The sequence below is a fragment of the Oncorhynchus nerka genome, linkage group LG8 (assembly GCF_034236695.1).
Source record: "Oncorhynchus nerka isolate Pitt River linkage group LG8, Oner_Uvic_2.0, whole genome shotgun sequence".
NCBI lineage: Eukaryota > Metazoa > Chordata > Actinopteri > Salmoniformes > Salmonidae > Oncorhynchus > Oncorhynchus nerka.
In genome coordinates, this window is record NC_088403.1 from 22860843 (window position 1) to 22883529 (window position 22687).

Here is a 22687-nt window from a genome sequence, read left to right on the forward strand (position 1 = left end):
TGGCGGTTTTGGAGCAGTGGCTTCTTCCTTGCTGGGCGGCCTTTCATGTTATGTGGATATAGGACTCGTTTTACTGTGGATATAGATACTTTTGTACCTGTTTCTGGGATTGATTTGCACTTTTCGCACCAAAGTACGCTCATCTCTAGGAGACAGAACACGTCTCCTTCCTGGGCGGTAGGACAGCTGCGTGGTCCCATGGTGTTTATACTTGCGTACTATCGTTTGTACAGATGAACGTGATACCTTTAGGCGTTTGGAAATTGCTCCCAAGGATGAACCAGACTTGTGGAGGTCTACAATTTTTTTCTGAGGCCTTGGTTGATTTCTTTTGATTTTTCCATGATGTCAAGCAAAGAGGCACTGAGTTTGAAGGTAGGCCTTGAAATACATCCACAGGTACACCTCCAATTGACTCAAATTATGTAAATTAGAAGCTTCTAAAGCCAGGACATCGTTTTTCAGGAATTTTACAAGCTGTTTAAAGGCACATTCAACTTAGTGTATGTAAACTTCTGACCCACTGGAATTGTGACACAGTGAATTATAAGTGAAATAATCTGTCTGTAAACAATTGTTGGAAAAATTACTTGTGTCACGCACAAAGTAGATGTCCTAACTGAAACTATAGTTTGTTTTAACAAGAAATTTGTTGAGTGGTTGAAAAACGAGTTTTAATGACTCCAACCTAAGTGCATGTAAACTTGAATGTAAACAAACTTGTATGTAAACAGACTTCAACTGTATCAACAGATATTGCTCTATAACCATATCAATTTGATATCTCAAGTAAAAAATACTCTCTTTATTACCACAGAGACTAAATAGTCCATCCTCCTCTCTTTGAGGTAATCAATGATCTGATATGACTGGATGGGTGAAAGCTATACAACAGAACCCTTGTTTACACCCATTCGATTGTGTGAGATCTACACTTACCTAGAGGAAAGAGGAAAGAAAGTAAAAGAAAGTTGCACATGTAAAGGGTTTGAATAGGGTCGGTGTGTGTACGTGACAACAGTCTCACATACACACACCCTGCCACTCACACCCCTGTCTTGTGATCAGGAAGTCTAGCTCATTGTGACTTAGGCGTCCACTCCTCTCCATAACCAGAACACTGACTGTGTTTCCTCTTGCTTATTGGGATAGGCAGGGTTTGTATCCTTTCTAAACTGATCACCCAGGCCAAGAGCAGAATGCAGTACTAAAGTTCTAAACCAGGCTAGTCACAGTGTGGTGGTTATTAGTATAGAAGAAAAACAGGCTAGTGTTTTGGTTATCAGTATGAGTGCATGCTTCACTTCTTCCTGACTGTGACACCTAGGCTCAAGTCTGGACAGAACACACCATACTGCTGATAACTCCGCCATCTAGTGGTGCTAGTGTAATACAACAGCACAAACAGGATCTCACCACTCTAGTCTTCCATAGAAGCAGAAGAGACCACAAACTGTGTGTATCAAGAATGGTCCACCACCCAAAGGATATCCAGCCAACTTGACACAACTGTGGGAAGCGTTGGAGTCAACATGGGCCAGCATCCCTGTGGAACGCTTTCGACACCTTGTAGAGTCCATGCCCCGAAGATTTGATGTTTTGTACACTCAGTGTATAATGGTCATTGAATTAGTATAATGAATTTTAATTGACACAAAACTTAGCCCAAAAAATACAGGTAAAGTAGTGCATGAGAGCGCTTTTGAGAACACCAAACGTGAGACTTTCAAGATGGTGACACGGTAGAAATGTTACAAACTAAACTGTGTTTTATAGACAAACTGAGCAAGGTAATGATTGCGTCTTCAGCATGAATGTAAAAAAACACTATTGCTAACACATACAAATGCGAGCTCCCATCTGAACATTAATTAATAGACATTCAGAAATACAAATTGACCTATTCCACTCTAAGATCACTCTGCTGAATGACAATACAAGAGGCACGAGTGTTATACTGTAGTACATGGTGGTAGGCTATGTGCAAAAGTGTGTTCATAACCTATGGCACACAGCATTTACTTGCTACATATAGCCTTGGAGATCGGTTTAGTGGGAATATGTCATGCTACAGATAGCCTTGGAGATCGGTTTAGTGGGAATCTGTCATGCTACAGATAGCCTTGGAGATCTGTTTAGTGGGAATATGTCATGCTACAGATAGCCTTGGAGATCTGTTTAGTGGGAATATGTCATGCTACAGATAGCCTTGGAGATCTGTTTAGTGGGAATATGTCATGCTACAGATAGCCTTGGAGATCTGTTTAGTGGGAATCTGTCATGCTACAGATAGCCTTGGAGATCTGTTTAGTGGGAATATGTCATGCTACAGATAGCCTTGGAGATCTGTTTAGTGGGAATCTGTCATGCTACAGATAGCCTTGGAGATCTGTTAAGTGGGAATCTGTCATGCTACAGATAGCCTTGGAGATCTGTTTAGTGGGAATCTGTCATGCTACAGATAGCCTTGGAGATCTGTTAAGTGGGAGTCATGCACATGGCCTATTTATGCATCTACTCACTGGCATAACCCCACCCCCTGCTGCCAGAGAGAGAGTGTGAGGAAGGAAGCCTCTGAGTCAGCACTTCGCACAGCCTTAGTGGAACAAGCCCTCATATTGCAGACACGTGAACCCAGATAGAAAGGCAACGATGAGTCCACCTCTCTGTCTCTCTCTTCTTAGGTAACACACAGGTTCCTGCTTGATGTGTGTGGGCTACTCCATCCTAACGAATGGCTTTCACAAGTGTTGTGTTGATGTGGCTAATAAGATTCAGATTCAATTCAAACACAGTAACTACAACAAAGTTTCTTGTCAAAGTTTCCAACACAACAACTTGTACTAGGCATGTTCTGTAGCTTGACATGGTCACATGTCTTTTGTACTGTTTGGCTGAGCTAGCCAAAGAAGCTGTGATTACGTAGTTTTCCAGCTTCAAGGATGACAGATTCTGGGCCTCTTTCTGTATCTAGACTATACTCTTTGGCTGCAAGGAGGCACTGTTGGCTACTTGGTGAGTGAAATGAAGACGTACTTCTGTGTAGTGAGGCCTAACACTACTCAAGCAAACAAAAGACACTGCTGTGTATCATACAGCTGCTTGGTGTGAGGCAACTGACATTGATTGTTTCTCACTTTGACACATACACACATACACACACATTTAGTGTCAGGTTGCCTTTTACTGAAGCTGTACCCTGGGAAGAGGCAGGATGCCAGATAAAAGTGACTGACTGATGTCCCTTTTTGACATAAGATGAACCCATGGTCTTGTTTCGTTCATATCAAATGACTATGATAACGTTGTAGCTCATCAGAAAATATGTATTGTGTTTCACAGAGATTAGAGGTCAACTTCTCCAACTCTTTATGGGTCTGATGGTGCGACAGTGCAGCTGCTAGTGACCCCAAAAAGTCTCTTCAAAATGTACTTTGAAGAGAGATAACTGTTTCGTGGTGAATAATAACATTGAATGTAATTGTGTGAAATACACTCTTAGAAAAAGGGTTCCAAAAGGGAACCCTCTGTGAAAAGGGGTTCTACATTAAACTCAAAGGGTTCTACCTGGAACCAAAAAGGGTTCTTCAAAGGGTTCTCCTATGGGGACAGCTAAAGAACCCTTTTAGGTTCTTTTTTTGAAGAGCGTAGACACTGATATGTGAAGTACTGATTGAATTCAGCATAAGAGAAGCAAAGCATATGGCAGCAAAATCTGCCAAACATTAAAAAACAGTTTTCCAGCCAAAGATTGAGCCTACTAGTCCTGAATTTAAAAAGTACTTTACACAGGAAAATCAGGTTTTTGACTGCACTGGCCCTTTAAAACAGCACAGCTCTAACTTTCTATATTTTCCCCCTTTTACATTGAAAGATGTGAAGGTAAAGCGAGGGATACTTGCAGAAGTTCCCTGCAAAGGCGAAACCCTAACTTCAAGTCCCCAGGTCCTTCGTCTTATGTTTGTGAATGTAGAACACGGCATTGAGGATATCGGCCTATGAGTAATGACCTGACGGATCTGGGCTATTTCCCCTGAGCCAGAGGGCCTTCCTCCACAGTGCTGTGCTTTGCTGAGGAGCTTTTCCACCCAAAGTTGACAAACACGCACACAAAGAAATTATGAAACATGCTCCACATTTTTCCAGTATTTTCCTGTTTTAAGATGTTGCAATGCAAACTGTGTCCTATAAAAAAAAATGTTATGCCCATGCTGAAAATATATTTTAGATACCTCCATGTTCGTTTTAGACACCGATTTAGCTGAGATTCCACTTCACAGCATCTGAGCAAGCATATAATGTATAGCGCACATACTTCTCATCCGCTGCAACGAAAAGTTTTATCCTAGTTTTTAAAGGACTCTTTCAGTGCAAGTGACCAACATTTTTTTTTTAACAAACTTGAAGGAGTCAACATCGTGTTTTTAAGCTGTACAGGGTGGCAGAAGCTGCTATATCATATCAAACTGTCATTCTGTACTACATGAAACTGAATGGTGGAGCAAAAACATATTTGTCTTCTTGACCCAAAAGACCTTGACCTTAGCCTACATGACATAAGTAGATTTGCTGATGAACCTCTTACTGCAAATTAAATTCACATGGACATTTTAGGATATGGCCCCATGATTTTAATGGATTGGTTGTGGATCATATCAAACTTACAAGCATTTCGCTACACCCGCAATAACATCTGCTAAACACGTGTATATGACCAATACAATTTGATTTGGTTTGATCAAGACAGGTGTGTTTTAGACCTCCTGTTGGACACCAAAGATCAGTTCCTGGTGATCCCGGATTATACCATTTTCATCACACCACTCCACAGGTCGATAAACACTGGTATTCCTAATTGGGTAGAATCATCTGAGAATTTGATTGCATACGTGTTTTGGAACAGTTGCATAATAAAGAGCTCCCTCCAATGTGAAATCCTGACTAAAATATTGAGACTCAAGGTTATAGCACAATCTGACAGTGCTGAAAGATGCTGTGGACCAGCTCTGCACCTAGCTGTTTATCTGTGTTAATGATAAAAGCCATCTGTACTCACTGTACCATGCAAACCATCCACAATTTAGAGTTGATGTGTGATGCATTAATCTACTTATAATTGACTGCTGATTCATTCATACATTTTTATGTAGACATTTTGTGCAGTATAATCCCCTCTTTGAGAGAGTCCGTAATTGCATGTAGCCACAGATCTACAACAATAATAATTTGGTGGGTGCTTATAATTATTTGTCCTATTTTTTTGTGCATATGCCAACTACACCTGAGACACCCTCAGAGTGGTATCACAGGTTACCCTATCCCTACATTCGGTTGAAAACTCAAACCCTGGCATTAGAACTAGTGAAATAATTTTTCTATAATGTAACGACCCTGGGTACACACAATGTGCTATATGCTACAGAATGTGTTGTTTTACGTCAGTCAAATGTAGGTACTTATCAATAAAAGGTTGTGTGCTTAAATCAGAAAATCCCTCCAAGGTTCAAATATATTTAATGGGCTTAGGCTACAGCAATATGCTACACTCATGGTTAACTTATAACGATGCGTATTTTGCAAGTCTCTAGCTGTAGGATCACGTCCATCTATTGATCTGCAGCCTATGATCAGTCGGGAGAGTATGGCAGGTTGCCACCTGGATGACGTGCATGAAAACCACGCCTGTCCCAAACTCTTCGCCTACTGCTAAATCCATCGACCTTATTCTCCAAGCTTCCTGGAAGGACGAAGTCAGGGTGGCCGATAACAGAATGGCAAGCCAAATGATCCATAAAAAAGACGTTATACATCCTGAGTAGTTGTAGGCTAGGTTCTGTATTTATTTATCGTCATTAAAATATTAGCTACACTTGTGCTCGAGACATGTAGGCTGGTTAACATATCTCAGGAATTGAACTTGCTGGTGATGATGCTCGTGGATCATGACTGTTCTGGGACTGATGTTCGGTTGGTTCGTCAGCTCAACAAGGGTATGAGGATTCAACCAGGGATATGCAGCGGAGGGACCGAGCAGCAACGGGGATGTAAAACCGGAGATGTCAATGAAAATATTGTTTGTCTGCAATCTCAGGATGAAACGGGACGGGTGTGTCCTGGAAGCCCAGCACTGGCGACAGACACGCGGCTATCCTCCTGTTCCACAGCAGGTAAAGTCCAAAGAAAGCATTGTATATTTTTTCTGTAAGGTTTGCAAAGTAGGCGACACGAGATTAATGAAAACAAATGAATAACCCCTTTACATAGGAGCTCGTATATCTGATTATGTAGATAAGTGTTGGTGCATGGGTGGTGATACAATGTAGCAAAATGTACAGTGCGCTACAATTTACACTAACATCCCACACTAACTTTAAATTAACAATTTAAGGGCAGCCATAAGCAAGTACATAGATGCTTAATATAAATCATGTATAGTCCTGATGAAGCCTAAATGTGATTGTTTTTCTATAGGCCAACTCAGAGTTATTAAACATTAACTTTTTAATTTCCCTTGATGACCCAGATTTAATTGGTTATTTCTCAGCTCATCAGCCATAGTTTTCAAGGTTAATTTTTTATTTGACTGGATGACCCTCATAATCGTAGCCAGCAAAACTGCTCACCCATTATGGAGAGTCATTGACATGCATGCACACTAGTATTCCAATATGACACCAAGTGTGGAAATACAAGATGTGAGCTTTAATTATTTTTTGCATCATGTTATCTGAAGTAGGCCTACGTAATTGTTTGTAAACGTTGGCACCCTTTCCCCTCAATATATATATATTTTTACCTTTATTTAACTAGGCAAGTCAGTTAAGAACAAATTCTTATTTTCAATGATGGCCTAGGAACAGTGGGTTAACTGCCTGTTCAGGGGCAGAACAACAGATTTGTAGCTTGCCAGCTCGGGGATTTGGACTTGCAACCTTCCGGTTACTAGTCCAACACTAACCACTAGGCTACCCTGCTACCCCAATATAATTAGTAACGTTTCCAAAATGTTAATGCCTTTTTGGCTAATGAATGCATCCATTGCATCTTTTGAGCAGTCTGAGTCAACATAGGTTTTGTAGTGTACGTGGAGACAGTATTGCAATTTAGGACCTATTTAGTGTGCCTTTACTTTAAATACATATTGGATAGTTCGGCGCAAATGTTTTCAGTTCATTTTCAGAGTGGCGACAACAAACATCCTCCTGAATTAAAGGAAACATGTATCTCTGAGTAGAGTATTGATTATATTGCAGCACTTTCCCCAACACAGACACAAAAGTCCATCCAAAAACAGACATTATTTATTTAGTAAGTTTCAGCAGCCTCTGGCCAGATTTAGCTCCTCCATTAAAGCTAATCGAACTAATGGGGGCGTTTTTGTCTTCTGTTCTAAAACACAAAAAAATGTCCTCCAAGAAACTCCAACGCAGTAAATCAACTACTGTGTGTGACCTTGCATGGGATAAATCCAGGTTATCTGGGGAAAATAAACATGTTCTTGAAGGTTGAGTGTGATGTGAGAGTGGCTCTGATCAAAGGCAACCAATGATGATGTTGTCTTTCCAGACCGTGAACCAAGCAGTGGCAGTTACAACGTCTCCACTGGAACGGGAACCTTTTACAGCTGCGTCAGTCAGATCACCATCGGTAATTGTACTTTACAGAATGTCTTACTCTATATCCAAAAGAGACCGCAAGGGGAGGCCATATTTGGTTTGGTGGGAAAAAGTCACGCTGAAACTTTCAGAAATGTTTGGAAAATAGACCATGTGTGAAAACGCTGACCACGCCAAGAAATGAGACTTTTAAAAAATGAGTCTATCCTTTATCAGGTAAAAGTAGACCAGATCCAATATCGTGCATCTTTTACACCTGCACATGAACAATTCCTCAGGTGCTGTATGTGGAGTTCTTGACAAATGAAATTGATATAGAGTAGCCTAGATAAAAAGCTAATGTTTAATGGATGCATGGATGAGTTTTTGACCAGGCACAAGTCATCCACAGATTGATCATTCTAAATGTAGCCCACATGCTTTACCTTGAGCCACCTCTAGTCTTCAGAAAATGACAAATCAATAGCCTTTCTCAATAAGCTACCTTCAGAGGAGTCAATATACCCCCTGGATGAGTGTGATTTGAAAATCTTTCCCCATTGTTTGGCCAGGATAGGGTACTCTGCATCACTATGGGTCCCCTGAAGTGCTAATGGACGATCAGTCTCCCCTAATTCAACCCTATTGGTTTGTTGTAGTCTTTACTCTAGTAAGTGCTGTTGAATATTGGAAATGAATAAGCGTATTATAACCATGGAGAATTCCTGGATTACAAGCAAAGGGTGTTCTAATGTGATGAGCTACATCTAATCAAATGTATTGAATTGATTTATTGATGCAGAATATTCGCCTGGTCAAACATACTGATTGCTGCACTCACCATTGTTTGAATTCACTTATTGACCAGGCCAGCTGATCACAGCCCATGATGAATCCAGATACAATTCCATTTTACTGTAAACAAATTGACCAGACTTTCAGCACGCTTATAGGGAAGGACGTTCAACAAGCACTTGCACAAATGACTGAGGATTGGCTGAGAGAAATTGATAATAAAAAGATTGTGGGAGCTGTTTTGTTAGACTTCAGTGCAGCGTTTGACGTTATCGATCTTAGTCTGCTGCCGGAAAAACACGTGTTATGACTTTACACCCCCGACTCTGCACTATACACACCAGCTACTACAGCGAGTGAAATCACTGCAACACTAAACAAAGAGCTGCAGTTAGTTTCAGAATGGGTGACAAGGAATAAGTTAGTCCTAAGTATTTCAAAAACTTTGGGACAAATCATTCACTAAACCGTAACCTCAACTAAATCTTGTAATAAATCATGTGGAAATTGAGCAAGTTGACTAAACTGCTTGGAGTAACCCTGGATTGTAAACTGTCATGGTCAAAACATGTTGATAAAACAGTAGCTAAAATGGGGAGAAGTCTGTCCATAATAAAGCACTGCTCTGCCTTTTTAACAACACTATCAACAAGGCAGGTCCTACAGGCCCTAGTTTGGTCGACCTGGACTACTGATCAGTCGTGTGGTCAGTTGCCACAAAGAGTGACCTCGGAAAATGACAATTGGCTCAGAACAATTGGCTCCCTTAAATGTACACATGAATAATATCCATGACATGCTGAATGCACTGAGGTGTCTGTTTAAACTACTAGCACACAGCTGAGACACCCATGCATACCCCAAAAGACATGCCACCAGAGGTCTCTTCATAGTACCCAAGTCAAGAACAGACTATGGGAGGTGCACAGTACTATGTAGAGCCATGGCTACATGGAACTCTATTCCACATCAGGTACAGCGCATTCGGAAAGTATTCAGACCCCTTGACTTTTTCCACATTTTTGTTAAATTACAGCCTTATTCTGAAATTGATTAAATAGTTTTTCCCCCTATCAATTTACACAAAATACCCCATAATGACAAAGCAAAAAACACTTTCCTTTTTGGGGGACATTTTATTTATTTTTTTACATGTTTTTTTAATTGTATAACATTTACATAAGTATTCAGACCCTTTACTCAGTACTTTGTTGAAGCACGCTTGTCAGCGATAACATTTACATTTACATTTACATTTAAGTCATTTAGCAGACGCTCTTATCCAGAGCGACTTACAAATTGGTGCGTTCACCTTAAGACATCCAGTGGAACAGCCACTCTACAATAGTGCATCTAAATCTTTTAAGGGGGGTGAGAAGGATTACTTTATCCTATCCTAGGTATTCCTGAAAGAGGTGGGGTTTCAGGTGTCTCCGGAAGGTGGTGATTGACTCCGCTGTCCTGGCGTCGTGAGGAGTTTGTTCCACCATTGGGGGCCAGAGCAGCGAACAGTTTTGACTGGGCTGCGTGGGAACTGTACTTCCTCAGTGGTAGGGAGGCGAGCAGGCCAGAGGTGGATGAACGCAGTGCCCTTGTTTGGGTGTAGGGCCTGATCAGAGCCTGGAGGTACTGAGGTGCCGTTCCCCTCACAGCTCCGTAGGCAAGCACCATGGTCTTGTAGCGGATGCGAGCTTCAACTGGAAGCCAGTGGAGAGAGCGGAGGAGCGGGGTGACGTGAGAGAACTTGGGAAGGTTGAACACCAGACGGGCTGCGGCGTTCTGGATGAGTTGTAGGGGTTTAATGGCACAGGCAGGGAGCCCAGCCAACAGCGGGTTGCAGTAATCCAGACGGGAGATGACAAGTGCCTGGATTAGGACCTGCGCTGCTTCCTGTGTGAGGCAGGGTCGTACTCTGCGGATGTTGTAGAGCATGAACCTACAAGAACGGGCCACCGCCTTGATGTTAGTTGAGAACGACAGGGTGTTGTCCAGGATCACGCCAAGGTTCTTAGCGCTCTGGGAGGAGGACACAATGGAGTTGTCAACCGTGATGGCGAGATCATGGAACGGGCAGTCCTTCCCGGGAGGAAGAGCAGCTCCGTCTTGCCGAGGTTCAGCTTGAGGTGGTGATCCGTCATCCACACTGATATGTCTGCCAGACATGCAGAGATGCGATTCGCCACCTGGTCATCAGAAGGGGGAAAGGAGAAGATTAATTGTGTGTCGTCTGCATAGCAATGATAGGAGAGACCATGTGAGGTTATGACAGAGCCAAGTGACTTGGTGTATAGCGAGAATAGGAGAGGGCCTAGAACAGAGCCCTGGGGACGCCAGTGGTGAGAGCGCGTGGTGAGGAGACAGATTCTCGCCACGCCACCTGGTAGGAGCGACCTGTCAGGTAGGACGCAATCCAAGCGTGGGCCGCGCCGGAGATGCCCAACTCGGAGAGGGTGGAGAGGAGGATCTGATGGTTCACAGTATCGAAGGCAGCTGATAGGTCTAGAAGGATGAGAGCAGAGGAGAGAGAGTTAGCTTTAGCAGTGCGGAGGGCCTCCGTGATACAGAGAAGAGCAGTCTCAGTTGAATGACTAGTCTTGAAACCTGACTGATTTGGATCAAGAAGGTCATTCTGAGAGAGATAGCGGGAGAGCTGGCCAAGGACGGCACGTTCAAGAGTTTTGGAGAGAAAAGAAAGAAGGGATAACATCATTGAGTCTTGGGGATGACGCTACAAGCTTGGCACAACTGTATTTGGGGAGTTTCTCCCATTCTTCTCTGCAGATCCTCTCAAGCTCTGTCAGGTTGGATGAGGAGCATCTCTGCACAGCTATTTTCAGGTTTCTCCAGAGATGTTAGATCGGGTTCAAATCTGGGCTGTGGCTGGGCCACTCAAGGACATTCAGAGACTTGTCCCGAAGCCACTCCTGCATTGTCTTGGCTGTGTGCTTAGGGTCGTTGTCCTGTTGGAAGGTGAACCTTCACCCCAGAGGTCCTGAGCGCTCTGGAGCAGGTTTTCTTCAAGGATTTCTCTGTACTTTGCTCCGTTCATCTTTCTCTCGTTCCTGACTAGTGCCCCAGTTCATGCCTCTGAAAAACATTCCCACAGCATGATGCTGCTGACCACCATGCTTCACCGTCGGGATGGTGCCAGATTTCCTCCAGACGTGTCGCTTGGCAGTCAGGCCAAAGAGTTCAATCTTGGTTTCATCAGACCAGAGAATCTTGTTTTTCATGGTCTGAGAGTCCTTTAGGTGTGTTTTGCCAAACTCCAAGCGAGCTGTCATGTGCCTATTACTGAGGAGTGGCTTTCGTCTGGCCACTCTACCATAAGGGCCTGATTGATGGAGTGCTGTAGAGATGGTTGTCCTTCTCTGGAAGGTTCTCCCATCTCCACAGAGGAACTCTGAAGCTCTGTCAGAGTGACATCGGGTTCTTGGTCACCTACCAGACCAAGGCCCTTCTTCCCTGATTGCTCAGTTTGGCTGGCGGCCAGCTCTAGGAAGGGTCTTGGTGGTTCCAAACTTCTTCCATTTAAGAATGATGGACGACACTGTGTTCTGTTTTGCTAGCACAGACTGGAATATGTTCCGTGATTCTTTCAATGACATTGAGGAGTACACCACATGAGTGCATCGAGGACGTCGTCTCCACAGTGACTGTACGTACATACCCCAATCAGAAGCCATGGATTACAGTTAACATTCGCACTGAGCTAAAGGGTAGAGCTTCCACTTTCAAGGAGTGGGACTCTAACCCAGAAGCTCATAAGAAATCCGGCTATGCCCTCAGATGAACCATCAAACGGGCAAAGCGTCAATACAGGACTAAGATCGAATTGTACTACACCGGCTCGGACGCTCGTTGGATGTAGCAGGACCTGCAAACTATTACAGACTACAAAGGGAAGCACAGCCGAGAGCTTGTCAATGACACGAGCCTACCAGACGAGCTAAATAACTTCTATGCTTGCTTCAAGGCAAGTAACACTGAAATATGCATGAGAGCATCAGCTGTTCCGGACGACTGTGTCATCACACTTTCCGCAGCCAATGTGAGTAAGACCTTTAAACAGGTTTACATTCACAAGGCTGCAGGGCCAGACGGATTACCAGGACGTATACTCCGAGCAATGCGCTGACCAACTGGCAAGTGTCTTCACTGACATGTTAAACCTCTCCCTGTTGGAGTCTGTAATACCAACATGTTTCAAGCGGACCACCATAGACCATCTGCCCAAAAACACTAAGGTAACCTGCCTAAATGTGACTACCGACCTGTAGCACTCATGTCTGTAGCCATGAAATGCTTTGAAAGGCTGGTAAATGCTCACATCAACGCCTTTATCCCAGAAACCCTAGATCCAACACCATCAATAAGTTTTCATATGACACAACAGTGGTAGGCCTGATCACCAACAACAGTGAGACAGCCTATAGGGAAGAGGTCAGAGACCTGACCGTGTGGTGCAAGGACAACAACCTCTCCCTCAACCTGATCAAGACAAAGGAGATGATTGTGGACTACAGGAAAAGGAGGACCAAGCACGCCCCCATTCTCATCGACGGGGCTGTAGTGGAAAAGTTCAACCTTCCCAAGTTCTCTCACGTCACCCCGCTCCTCCGCTCTCTCCACTGGCTTCCAGTTGAAGCTCGCATCCGCTACAAGACCATGGTGCTTGCCTACGGAGCTGTGAGGGGAACGGCACCTCAGTACCTCCAGGCTCTGATCAGGCCCTACACCCAAACAAGGGCACTGCGTTCATCCACCTCTGGCCTGCTCGCCTCCCTACCACTGAGGAAGTACAGTTCCCGCGCAGCCCAGTCAAAACTGTTCGCTGCTCTGGCCCCCCAATGGTGGAACAAACTCCCTCACGACGCCAGGACAGCGGAGTCAATCACCACCTTCCGGAGACACCTGAAACCCCACCTCTTTCAGGAATACCTAGGATAGGATAAAGTAATCCTTCTCACCCCCTTAAAGATTTAGATGCACTATTGTAAAGTGGCTGTTCCACTGGATGTCTTAAGGTGAACGCACCAATTTGTAAGTCACTCTGGATAAGAGCGTCTGCTAAATGACTTAAATGTAAATGTAATGTAATGAAAAGGTTTTACAGCTGCACCATCGAGAGTATCCTGACAGGTTGCATCACTGCCTGGTATGGCAACTGCTCGGCCTCCGACTGCAAGGCACTACAGAGGGTAGTGCGTACGGCCCAGTACATCAACGGGGCCAAGCTTCCTGCCATCCAGGACTTCTATACCAGGCGGTGTCACAGGAAGGCCCTACAAATCGTCAAAGACTCCAGCCACCCTAGTCATATCTGTTCTCTCTGCTACCGCACGGCAAGGGGTACCGGAGTGCCTAGTCTAGGTCCAAGAGGCTTCTAAATAGCTTCTACTCCCAAGCCACAAGATTCCTGAACAACTAATCAAATGGTTACCCAGACTATTTGCATTGCCCCCCCACTGGAATGCTGCTGCTACTGTCTTATCTATGCGTAGTCACTTTAATAACTCTACGTACATGTACCTCGACACCGGTGCCCCCGCACATTGACTCTGTACCGGTACCCCTTGAATATAGCCCAGATATTGTTATTTACTGCTGCTCTTTCATCATTTGTTATTGTTATTTCTTACTTTTTGGGGTATTTTCTTAAAACTGCATTGTTGTTTAAGGGTTTGTAAGTAAGCATTTCACTGTAAGGTCTATACCTGTTGTATTCGGCGCATGTGACATACAATTTTTTTTATTTGATTGGACTTTCTTGGACCTTCAATGTTTTGGTACCCTTCCTCAGATCTGTGCCTTGACACAATCCTGTCTGGGAGCTCTACGGACAATGTTAACTTGCCAAAACTATAGTTTTTGTTTTGTTTTGGCAAGTCGGTTAAGCTTCTGATAGGCTAATTGACATTATTTCAGTCAATTGGAGGTGTATCTGTGGGATGTATTTCAAGGCCTACCTTCAAACTCAGTGCCTCTCTGCTTGACATCATGGGAAAATCTAAATAAATCAGCCAGGACCTCAGAAAATAATTGTAGACCCCCACAAGTCTGGTTCATCCTTGGGAGTAATTTCCAAATGCCTGAAGGTAACACGTTCATCTGTACAAACAATAGTATGCAAGTATAAACACCATGGCACCACGTAGCCGTCATACCGCTCAGGAAGGAGACGCCTGTCTCCTAGAGATTAACGTACTTTGGTGCGAAAAGTGCAAATCAATCCCAGAACAACAGCAAAGGACCTTGTGAAGATGCTGGAGGAAACAGGTACAAACGTATCTATATCCACAGTAAAACGAGTCCTATATCGACATAACCCGAAAGGCCGCTCAGCAAGGAAGAAGCCACTGCTCCAAAACCTCCATAAAAATGCCAGACTACAGTTTGCAACTGCACATAGGGACAAAGATCGTACATTTTGGAGAAATGTCCTCTGGTCTGATGAAACAAAAATAGACCTGTTTGGCCATAACGGACCATCGTTATATTTGCGGGAAAAGGGGGGAGGCTTGCAAGCCGAAGAACACCATCCCAACCGTGAAGTACAGGGGTGGCAGCGTCATGTTGTTTGGGTGCTTTGCTGCAGGAGGGACTGGTGCACTTCACAAAATAGATGGCATCATGAGGATGGGAAAGTATGTGGATATATTGAAGCAACATCTCAAGACATCAGTCAGGAAGTTAAAGCTTGGTCGAAAATGGGTCTTCCAAATGGACATTGACCCCAAGCATACTTCCAAAGTTGTGGCAAAATGGCTTAAGGACAAAGTCAAGGTGTTGGAGTGGCCATCACAAAGCCCTGACCTCAATCCAATGGAACATATGTGGGCAGAACTGAAAAAGCGTGTGCTAGCAAGGAGGCCTACAAACCTGACTCAGTTCCACCAGCTCTGTCAGGAGGAATGGGCCAAAATTCAACCAACTTATTGTGGGAAGCTTGTGGAAGGCTACCCCAAATGTTTGACCCAAGTTAAACAATTTAAAGGCAATTCTACCAAATACTAATTGAGTGTATGTAAACTTCTGACCCACTGGGAATGTAATGAAAGAAATAAAATCTTAAATAAATAATTCTCTCTACTATTATTCTGACATTTCACATTCTTAAAATAAAGTGGTGACCCTAACTGACCTAAGACAGGGATTTTTTACTAGGATTAAATGTCAGGAATTGTGAAAAACTGAGTTTAAATGTATTTGGCTAAGGTGTATGTCAACTTCTGACTTCAACTGTATATAGACAGGTGTGTGCCTTTTCAAATTATGTCCAATCAATTGAATTGACCACAGGTGGACTCCAAGTTGTAGGAACATCTCAAGGATGATCAATGAAAACATGATGCACCTGAGCTCAATTTTGAGTCTCATAGCAAAGGGTCTTATTTATTTATTTTAGTAATATGTATATATTTTAATTGTTTGTACTTTTTTACCCCTTTTCCTCCCCAATTTCGTGGTATCCAATTGATAGTTACAGTTTTGTCCCATCGCTGTATCTCCCGTACGGATTCGGGAGAGGCGAAGGTCAAGATCAATGCGTCCTCCGAAACACGACCCTGCCAAGCCGCACTGCTTCTTGACACACTGCTCGCTTAACCTGGAAGCCAGCCGCACCAATGTGTCAGAGGAAACACTGTACAGCTGGCGACCAAAGTCAGCGCGCATGCGCCTGGCCGCCACGAGGAGTCGCTAGAGTGCGATGGGACAAGGACATCCTAGCCGGACGACGCTGAACCAATTGTGCGCCTCCTCATGGGACTCCTGGTCGCGGCCGGCTGCGACACAGCCCGTAATCAAACCCAGATCTGTAGTGACACTTCCAGCACTGCGATACAATGTCTTAGACCGCTGTGCCACTCGGGAGACCCCTGTTTTTATTTTTAATACATTTGCTAAAATGTCAACCAGTTTTCGCTTTGTCATTATGGGCTACAATGTGTAGATTGATGAGGAACACATTTAATTTAATCAATTTTAGAAGAAGGCTGTAACGTAACAAAGTGTATAAAAAGGGAAGGGGTCTGAATACTTTCTGAATGCACTGTAACTGATGATTTAAAAACAGATAATAATACACCTTATGGAACAGCAGGGACTGTGAAGAGACACACACACACGCCATGATAATACACCCACTCTACACACAAGTACACATGGATTTTGTATTATAGATATGTGGTAGTAGAGTAGTTGCCTGATGTGTTGTGAAAAGTGTTATGAAATGTAATGTCATGTAATATGTTGCCTTAATGCAACACATTTTGTAATGTTTAGATATGTGTATTGTTGTGAATTGTTAGATACTACTGCACTGATGGAGCAAGGAACACAAGCATTTTGCTACACCTGCAATAACATCTGCTAAATATGTGTATGTGACCATATGACCAAATATGTGTATGTGATTTGATTTAATGTTGCTGGACCACAGAAAGAGTAGCTGCTGCCTAATGGGGATCCTTAATAAATACAACATAATACAAATCTAGCCCAATTCTAGGCACCTGCATAACAGTGTACCTTGGTCCCTCTAAGAGGCAGGAAGTGCTGGCGGTGGTGATCTGGGCCTGACGTTCCTCAGAGAGCTAGGCAGGGCAATTTTTTTTATGATGACTGCGACAGAGATGTTGCTTAGAACACACTGTATCGTTCAAGCAGCTCATTGCATGGATGGTTTTAGAGGGCACCCTGAGGCACACACAGGTGTGGATTACCTTGTATGCTATAGCATTTCAAGTAGCATACAGTTGCAATGGAGGTTGAGATTTCCCAGGGATCCACTACATTTGCAATTATAGGAATAAAGATTTATGTTCATGAATAAAGAGTAGTAATAAAGTTGCCACCCGAAGAGGCGATACATTCTTAACTCCATTTTACCGCTTGCTTCAGTGTAATATATAGCCTAATAAAAAATGCAATGAATTATGTATTACTGTCTACTGATGCTTTACACAGCATTAATCAGAAGGCTACTAGCTCTTCAGTATGGGCCATACTACTGTCAATGTTTGTCTATGGAGATTGTCAGCAACGGTTGTGGCTGAAATAGCCAAATCCACTCATTTGAAGTGCATCTTATAATGTGCTGAGGTTGTGTTTCCAGAAAAGCTAAAGAAGGCTCTCTTTGCTCTTTGGTGTGATGCCCGTGGACGGAGATATTTGCGTTCATGCAATGTCTTTAGGATTGCTGGGTATGTTGGCAACCTTCATGTGGTATGCTTCAAAAGGAAAGTCAAATGCATAAAGTAAACTCTGTTAAAATCAATTCAAGTTAAATGTACACTCTGCAGCATGCTATCAATGTTACCATATTTTTCTTATTTAATTCTACAGATTTGACAGAATTGACAGACTTCCACAAAGGTGCTTGCAGTTGGAAATGTTTCACAACATACCTTTTTAATAAAGATTTAGTTGTCAACTGTCAAAACATACTTTTTATCATAAATAGCCTCCTCATACTTAGTTATGATACTTCCCAAGATGTATGTGGAAGTAGACCACTGACAAACGAGAAACGAAGATGGACTCATCAGACAAGGGAAAGGACAGTCATGGAGCAACATCAACCACTAGAGAGCAGCATTGTTATGGACATAGCACCCACATTTTTCCTTTTGAACTGGGAGAGCGAAATATGTCAGCATTTTGCTTAATTGGTCCAACTAGGGAAGCGGAACCCTGAATTTCTGAGATATGGGAAATGTAATCATAAGTGGAAACTCAACCCTCCAGAGAGCAACAACCTTAGTTTCATTATGAAACAGGAAATTATTTGAATAATATCACTAATTTCCCTTTTCAAGCAATGGGATTTTTTTGCAATGTCTGACTTTCTGGGATCTATTCAATAACAAAGATTTTCAAAGAACCATGACATTGCTGTAAGAGAAGTAGACTAAGTATGCAAGTTGCAAGGACAAGTGTTCACATTCACATGCTTTCCAGGGTTATGTGTTATAGCAAGGGAGTCCATGTTTTGAGAAACTCTTTCTGAGATATTAATATTCCCTACAGGGTTTGATCTCGGGGGCCAAGTGGCCATTGGCATCTCTCATTGGAAGAGTCCATTCCCTCCCAGAGGTCACCCCCTGTGTGACAGTCCTGATGGGGTTCGCTCCGAGGCCTCTGCTGCCACAGCCCCGCATCTCCCTGAGTACCAAGAGCCAGTGTCCTGTCCTGCCTCCCTGTCAATCAACCCTATATCATCCCACTGCAGCGCCAGCCAGGAGACCATCAGCGACAGCAGCACAAGTAAGGTTTCACCTTTCAACTTTGAACCCTGACTTCATTCTAATCTCAGCTCTGTGGTTTGGTCACTAAAAATCCGGCCTAGAAACGGCTTTATCCTGCCTAAGCTCAGAACCTTTGGCCTTCGGGGTAAATTGGTTCTGAGATTCACAGAAGAGAGTATCCTGGAATCACATTATAGTGTGAACACACCTGGATCGTTCCATATCATTTCACCAAGTCATGACACCCACTATCTCAGATTGTTCTGAAATTATTTATTTCTGTAGTTAGAAACAGATAAGATGTCCTGCAGCATTATTTTGTTGAAATATAATTTGTTGAAATATAATTTGATCTCTGAGAAATTAAGCTAATTGATTGCATCCACATTGCCAATTTTTAATTTATAGGATTCATATAATACTCAATAAATAAATTACCGTGGGGCGTTGGTTGTCTGTGAGTGGCTTTTGACAATTTCTCTGGATTCCTCATGTCTAACTCATTGTTAGAAAAAAGTTTGGTCCAAATTGGATGTTAGCCACTATATTTATTGAATATTATATGAACCCTATACATTTAAAATGGCAAATTTGGGTGCAATAAATTAGCTTAATATCTCAACAAAATAATGTAGCAGGAATGATAATCTTATGTTTCTAACAACAGAAAGAATTTCCGAACAATCTGAGATGGTGGGTGTAAAAATTCAGTGCTTGAAACAAATATGGTTGTTACATAAGCATAGACACAGTCTATTTCTGGTTAGTACCCGTGGGGGGAAAAGTACCCAGTTGTGATGCTTAAGTAAAAGTACAGATACCTTTTAACAGGAAGTTACTCAAGTAAAAGTTAGTCACCCAGTAAAATACTACTTGAGTAAAAGTCAAAGTATTTGGTTCTAAATATACATGTACTTAAGTATCACAAGTAAATGTAATTGCTCAAATATGCTCAAGTATCAAAAGTAAAAGTATAAATCTCTTCAAATTCCTTATATTAAGCAAACTAGATGGCACCCTTTTATTGTTTTAAACATGTACAGATAGCCAGTGGCACACTCCAACACTCAGACATTATTTACAAATGATGCATTTTGTGTTTATTGAGTCTGCCAGATCAGAGGCAGTAGGGAGGACCACATGTTCTCTTGATAAGTGCGTGAATTTGACCATTTTCCTGTCCTGCTAAGCATTCAAAATGTAACAAGTACTTTTGGGTGTCAGGGAAAATGTATGGAATAAAAAGTAAATGTATTTTATTTAGGAAAGTGAAGTAAAAGTTGACAAAAAAAAGAGAATACAGATACCCCCAAAAAAAGTATTTGGGATCGGTGTCCCTTCCACGGGACGGTTGAGGCTAATGCGAATAGCATGAGGTTGTAAGTAACAAGAACATTTCCCAGGAAATAGACATATCTGATATTAACAGAAAGCTTAAATTATTGTTAGTCTACTGCACTGTCCAATACAGTAGCTATTACAGTGAAAGAATACCATGCTATTGTTTGAGAGTGCACAATTTTGAACATGAAAAGTTATTAATAAACAAATTATGAAATGGTTCATTGGATCAGTCTAAACCGTTGCACATACACTGCTGCCATCTAGTGGCCAAAATCTAAATAGCACATGGGCTGGAATAATACATTATGACCTTTCTCTTGCATTTCAAAGATGATGGTACAAAAAAATACAAAATAACGTTGTTTTTTTCTTCTTTGTATTTTACCAGATGTATTGTTATATTCTCCTACATTCCTTAAAAAATTTCACAAACTTCAAAGTGTTTCCTTTCAAAGGGTACCAAGAATATGCATATCCTTGCTTCAGGGCCTGAGCTACAGGCAGTTAGATTTGGGTATGTCATTTTAGGCGAACATTTAAAAAAAGGGGCAGATCCCAGAACTTTTAAGTATTTTTTATTAAGTACTTTACACCACTGGTTAGCAGACTGTGTTCCAGTTGGATCCTGCCTGAAAACAAATAGTTAAAATAATGTTACTAACATGGTAAAGCGTACAACAGACTTGAAAACACACTTTTGGAAAGCAGCCAGCTATTATATATGTAGGGTTTGTTTCATTTGCAGAAGCGTGACACTCACTCTGAGTGTTGCATGCAAGTAGGGTAACTAATGGTAGAATTTTCTAAGAGATTCCTCCTTTTAAAATATACACACTCTATACAACAATTGTGTGTGTGCATCAATGTGTTTATGTGCATGTGTCTGAGGTGCTGGCTTTTAAAAACACATTGACACCCAGAGCAGCAGCAACTGTCATTCCTTTGGTCAACAACCACACTGATAGAGCCAGCCCTGCTCCGATTGGCTACCCTCAAAGCTCCTATCCCACGGATTGGCTGACAGGGATAACTGATTAAGAATACTGATTGTCTTGCAGCTCTCTTGCACTCCCCCTCACTCTCTCCCTCTCTCTGCATAGACAATCTGCTTGTATTTTTCCCTGAGAGAAGATCTAAGCTGGTCTGCATCTGTTTCTTCCTGAGCTTTGCCTCGTGCCGGCTGGACAGAGGTTTATATAATCTGAGGGATGTTTTGGGGATGAGCAGAGTGGTGTGTGTGTGTGTATGTGTGTGTGTGAGGGAGCTCAGAAGCTAGAGCAGAGCGCTGCGGTGCTCGGGAGTGGAGGTAAACATGGGGAATGCAGCTAATTGCCTCTGCAGAAGGTCCTTTTCCTTTTCCCCCTGCGGGGTCTTTAGTACGGGAGCCAAGTTTAGCTAGTTTGTAGCTACTGTAGCGCTTGCGGAACCTCCGCTGGGTCGGCCCCCGGGCTGTGTCGTCCTCTCCTGTTGCCCTCTGAGGGGTTGAAGCTCTCTCCCTCTCTACCCTGCATGGTGAGTGCTGCAGGCAACTTGTTTTAGACCCACAGCAGTGTTGTTGTTTTTTCCCTCTGTAGTGGTTTTGCTGCAGTGATCTCTCTCTCTCTCTCTCTCTCTCTCTCTCTCTCTCTCTCTCTGTCGCTCTCGCTCACCCCCCCCCCTCTCTGTTTCGATCTATTTCTTTCTGTCCCTCACTCATATGCTATGACCCAAATGTCCTCTTCTTTTACTGTCTATCATCTCTGTTCTCTTTTCACACTATTGTGTTCCTGAACCGTACAGGCATTTGACCTTCATACACACACACACTCACTCCTTCTTTCTCCCATCTCTCCTTGGCTCCCATTCCCCCCTTCTCTCTCTCCCGTATCGCCCTCCCTCCCACACGGTTTCACTCCGGGGGTTGTAAATGAGCTGTGTGTCCAAAGTGTAGCACTCCTCCATTATGCATGGTTCAGGGAAGGAGAAGTGGGTCAGGGATCAGTGGAGACGCCGTGTGTCCAAGCTCTGTTTCCTATCTGGCAGGTGTGAAACGGCCATTGTGTTGCCCCGGGGCCTGATGGAGCCTGGAGGTCTGTTGTCCCCTGACTGTACTGGTGTAGTGGTACAGAACCCTCCTCTGTCTTCCTGGTCCCCATGGCAACCATCCCCCCCTTTTTTTATTTTGCACTCACTTACCCAACCAGCTAGCCTACTGTGAGCTGTCATGCTAAGGCAAGGTTATGTCATATGGAGGAGGCGCTAGCGATTTCATTGGGGAATCATTTTTTGCAAGAAAGATTTCTCTACTGACAATCCATCAGTGGCTTATGATTCAGGGTTACAAATCAACTAGCAATACTGTTATACTGTAGCATTTTGTCATTTAATTCAAAAGTCATTTTCGCAGCATAACTAGAAGTTCATGCACTTTGTTGCAAAACATCTTAATATTCAACAAAAGTTTTATTGTACCCAAGAATGTAAGGCAATGTAACTCACCATCGTTGCATCAGTGGGAGCCTGGAAGCCTTGGGCTTGTTTTCTTGATGCGTGGAGAAGTCCGCTAAATAGCTATTTGAAAACCAACCGAAACTAGCTTCGACTATTTATTTGAACCCTACTTCTGATTTTTAAGTATTCTCAGGTAGCCTAGATTGTTGGTTAATCGGTGTGTCTGACTGGGTATCATGCAACATTTGCTGTTGTCTGTCCTGTTCAACAGTT

The 22687-nt window shown here is 42.9% G+C and overlaps 1 protein-coding gene across 3 annotated transcripts in view; it reads left to right on the top strand.

Annotated features, from left to right (window-relative positions):
* The first annotated feature begins 5715 nt into the window (after positions 1-5715).
* LOC115132964 (anoctamin-4-like) overlaps positions 5716-22687 on the top strand; it is a 50684-nt gene continuing 33712 nt past the window's right edge. For 2 of the 3 annotated variants that reach the window (XM_029665715.2, XM_065021535.1), the window contains exons 1-3: positions 5716-6167; positions 7567-7647; positions 18423-18659. In XM_029665715.2, coding sequence (XP_029521575.1) covers positions 5927-6167; positions 7567-7647; positions 18423-18659 — 559 coding nt within the window. In that variant the 5' untranslated portion in view covers positions 5716-5926. Of the gene's footprint in view, positions 6168-7566; positions 7648-18422; positions 18660-21089; positions 21497-22687 lie in introns of those variants that run through there. The other variant, XM_029665717.2, reaches the window with a different exon arrangement.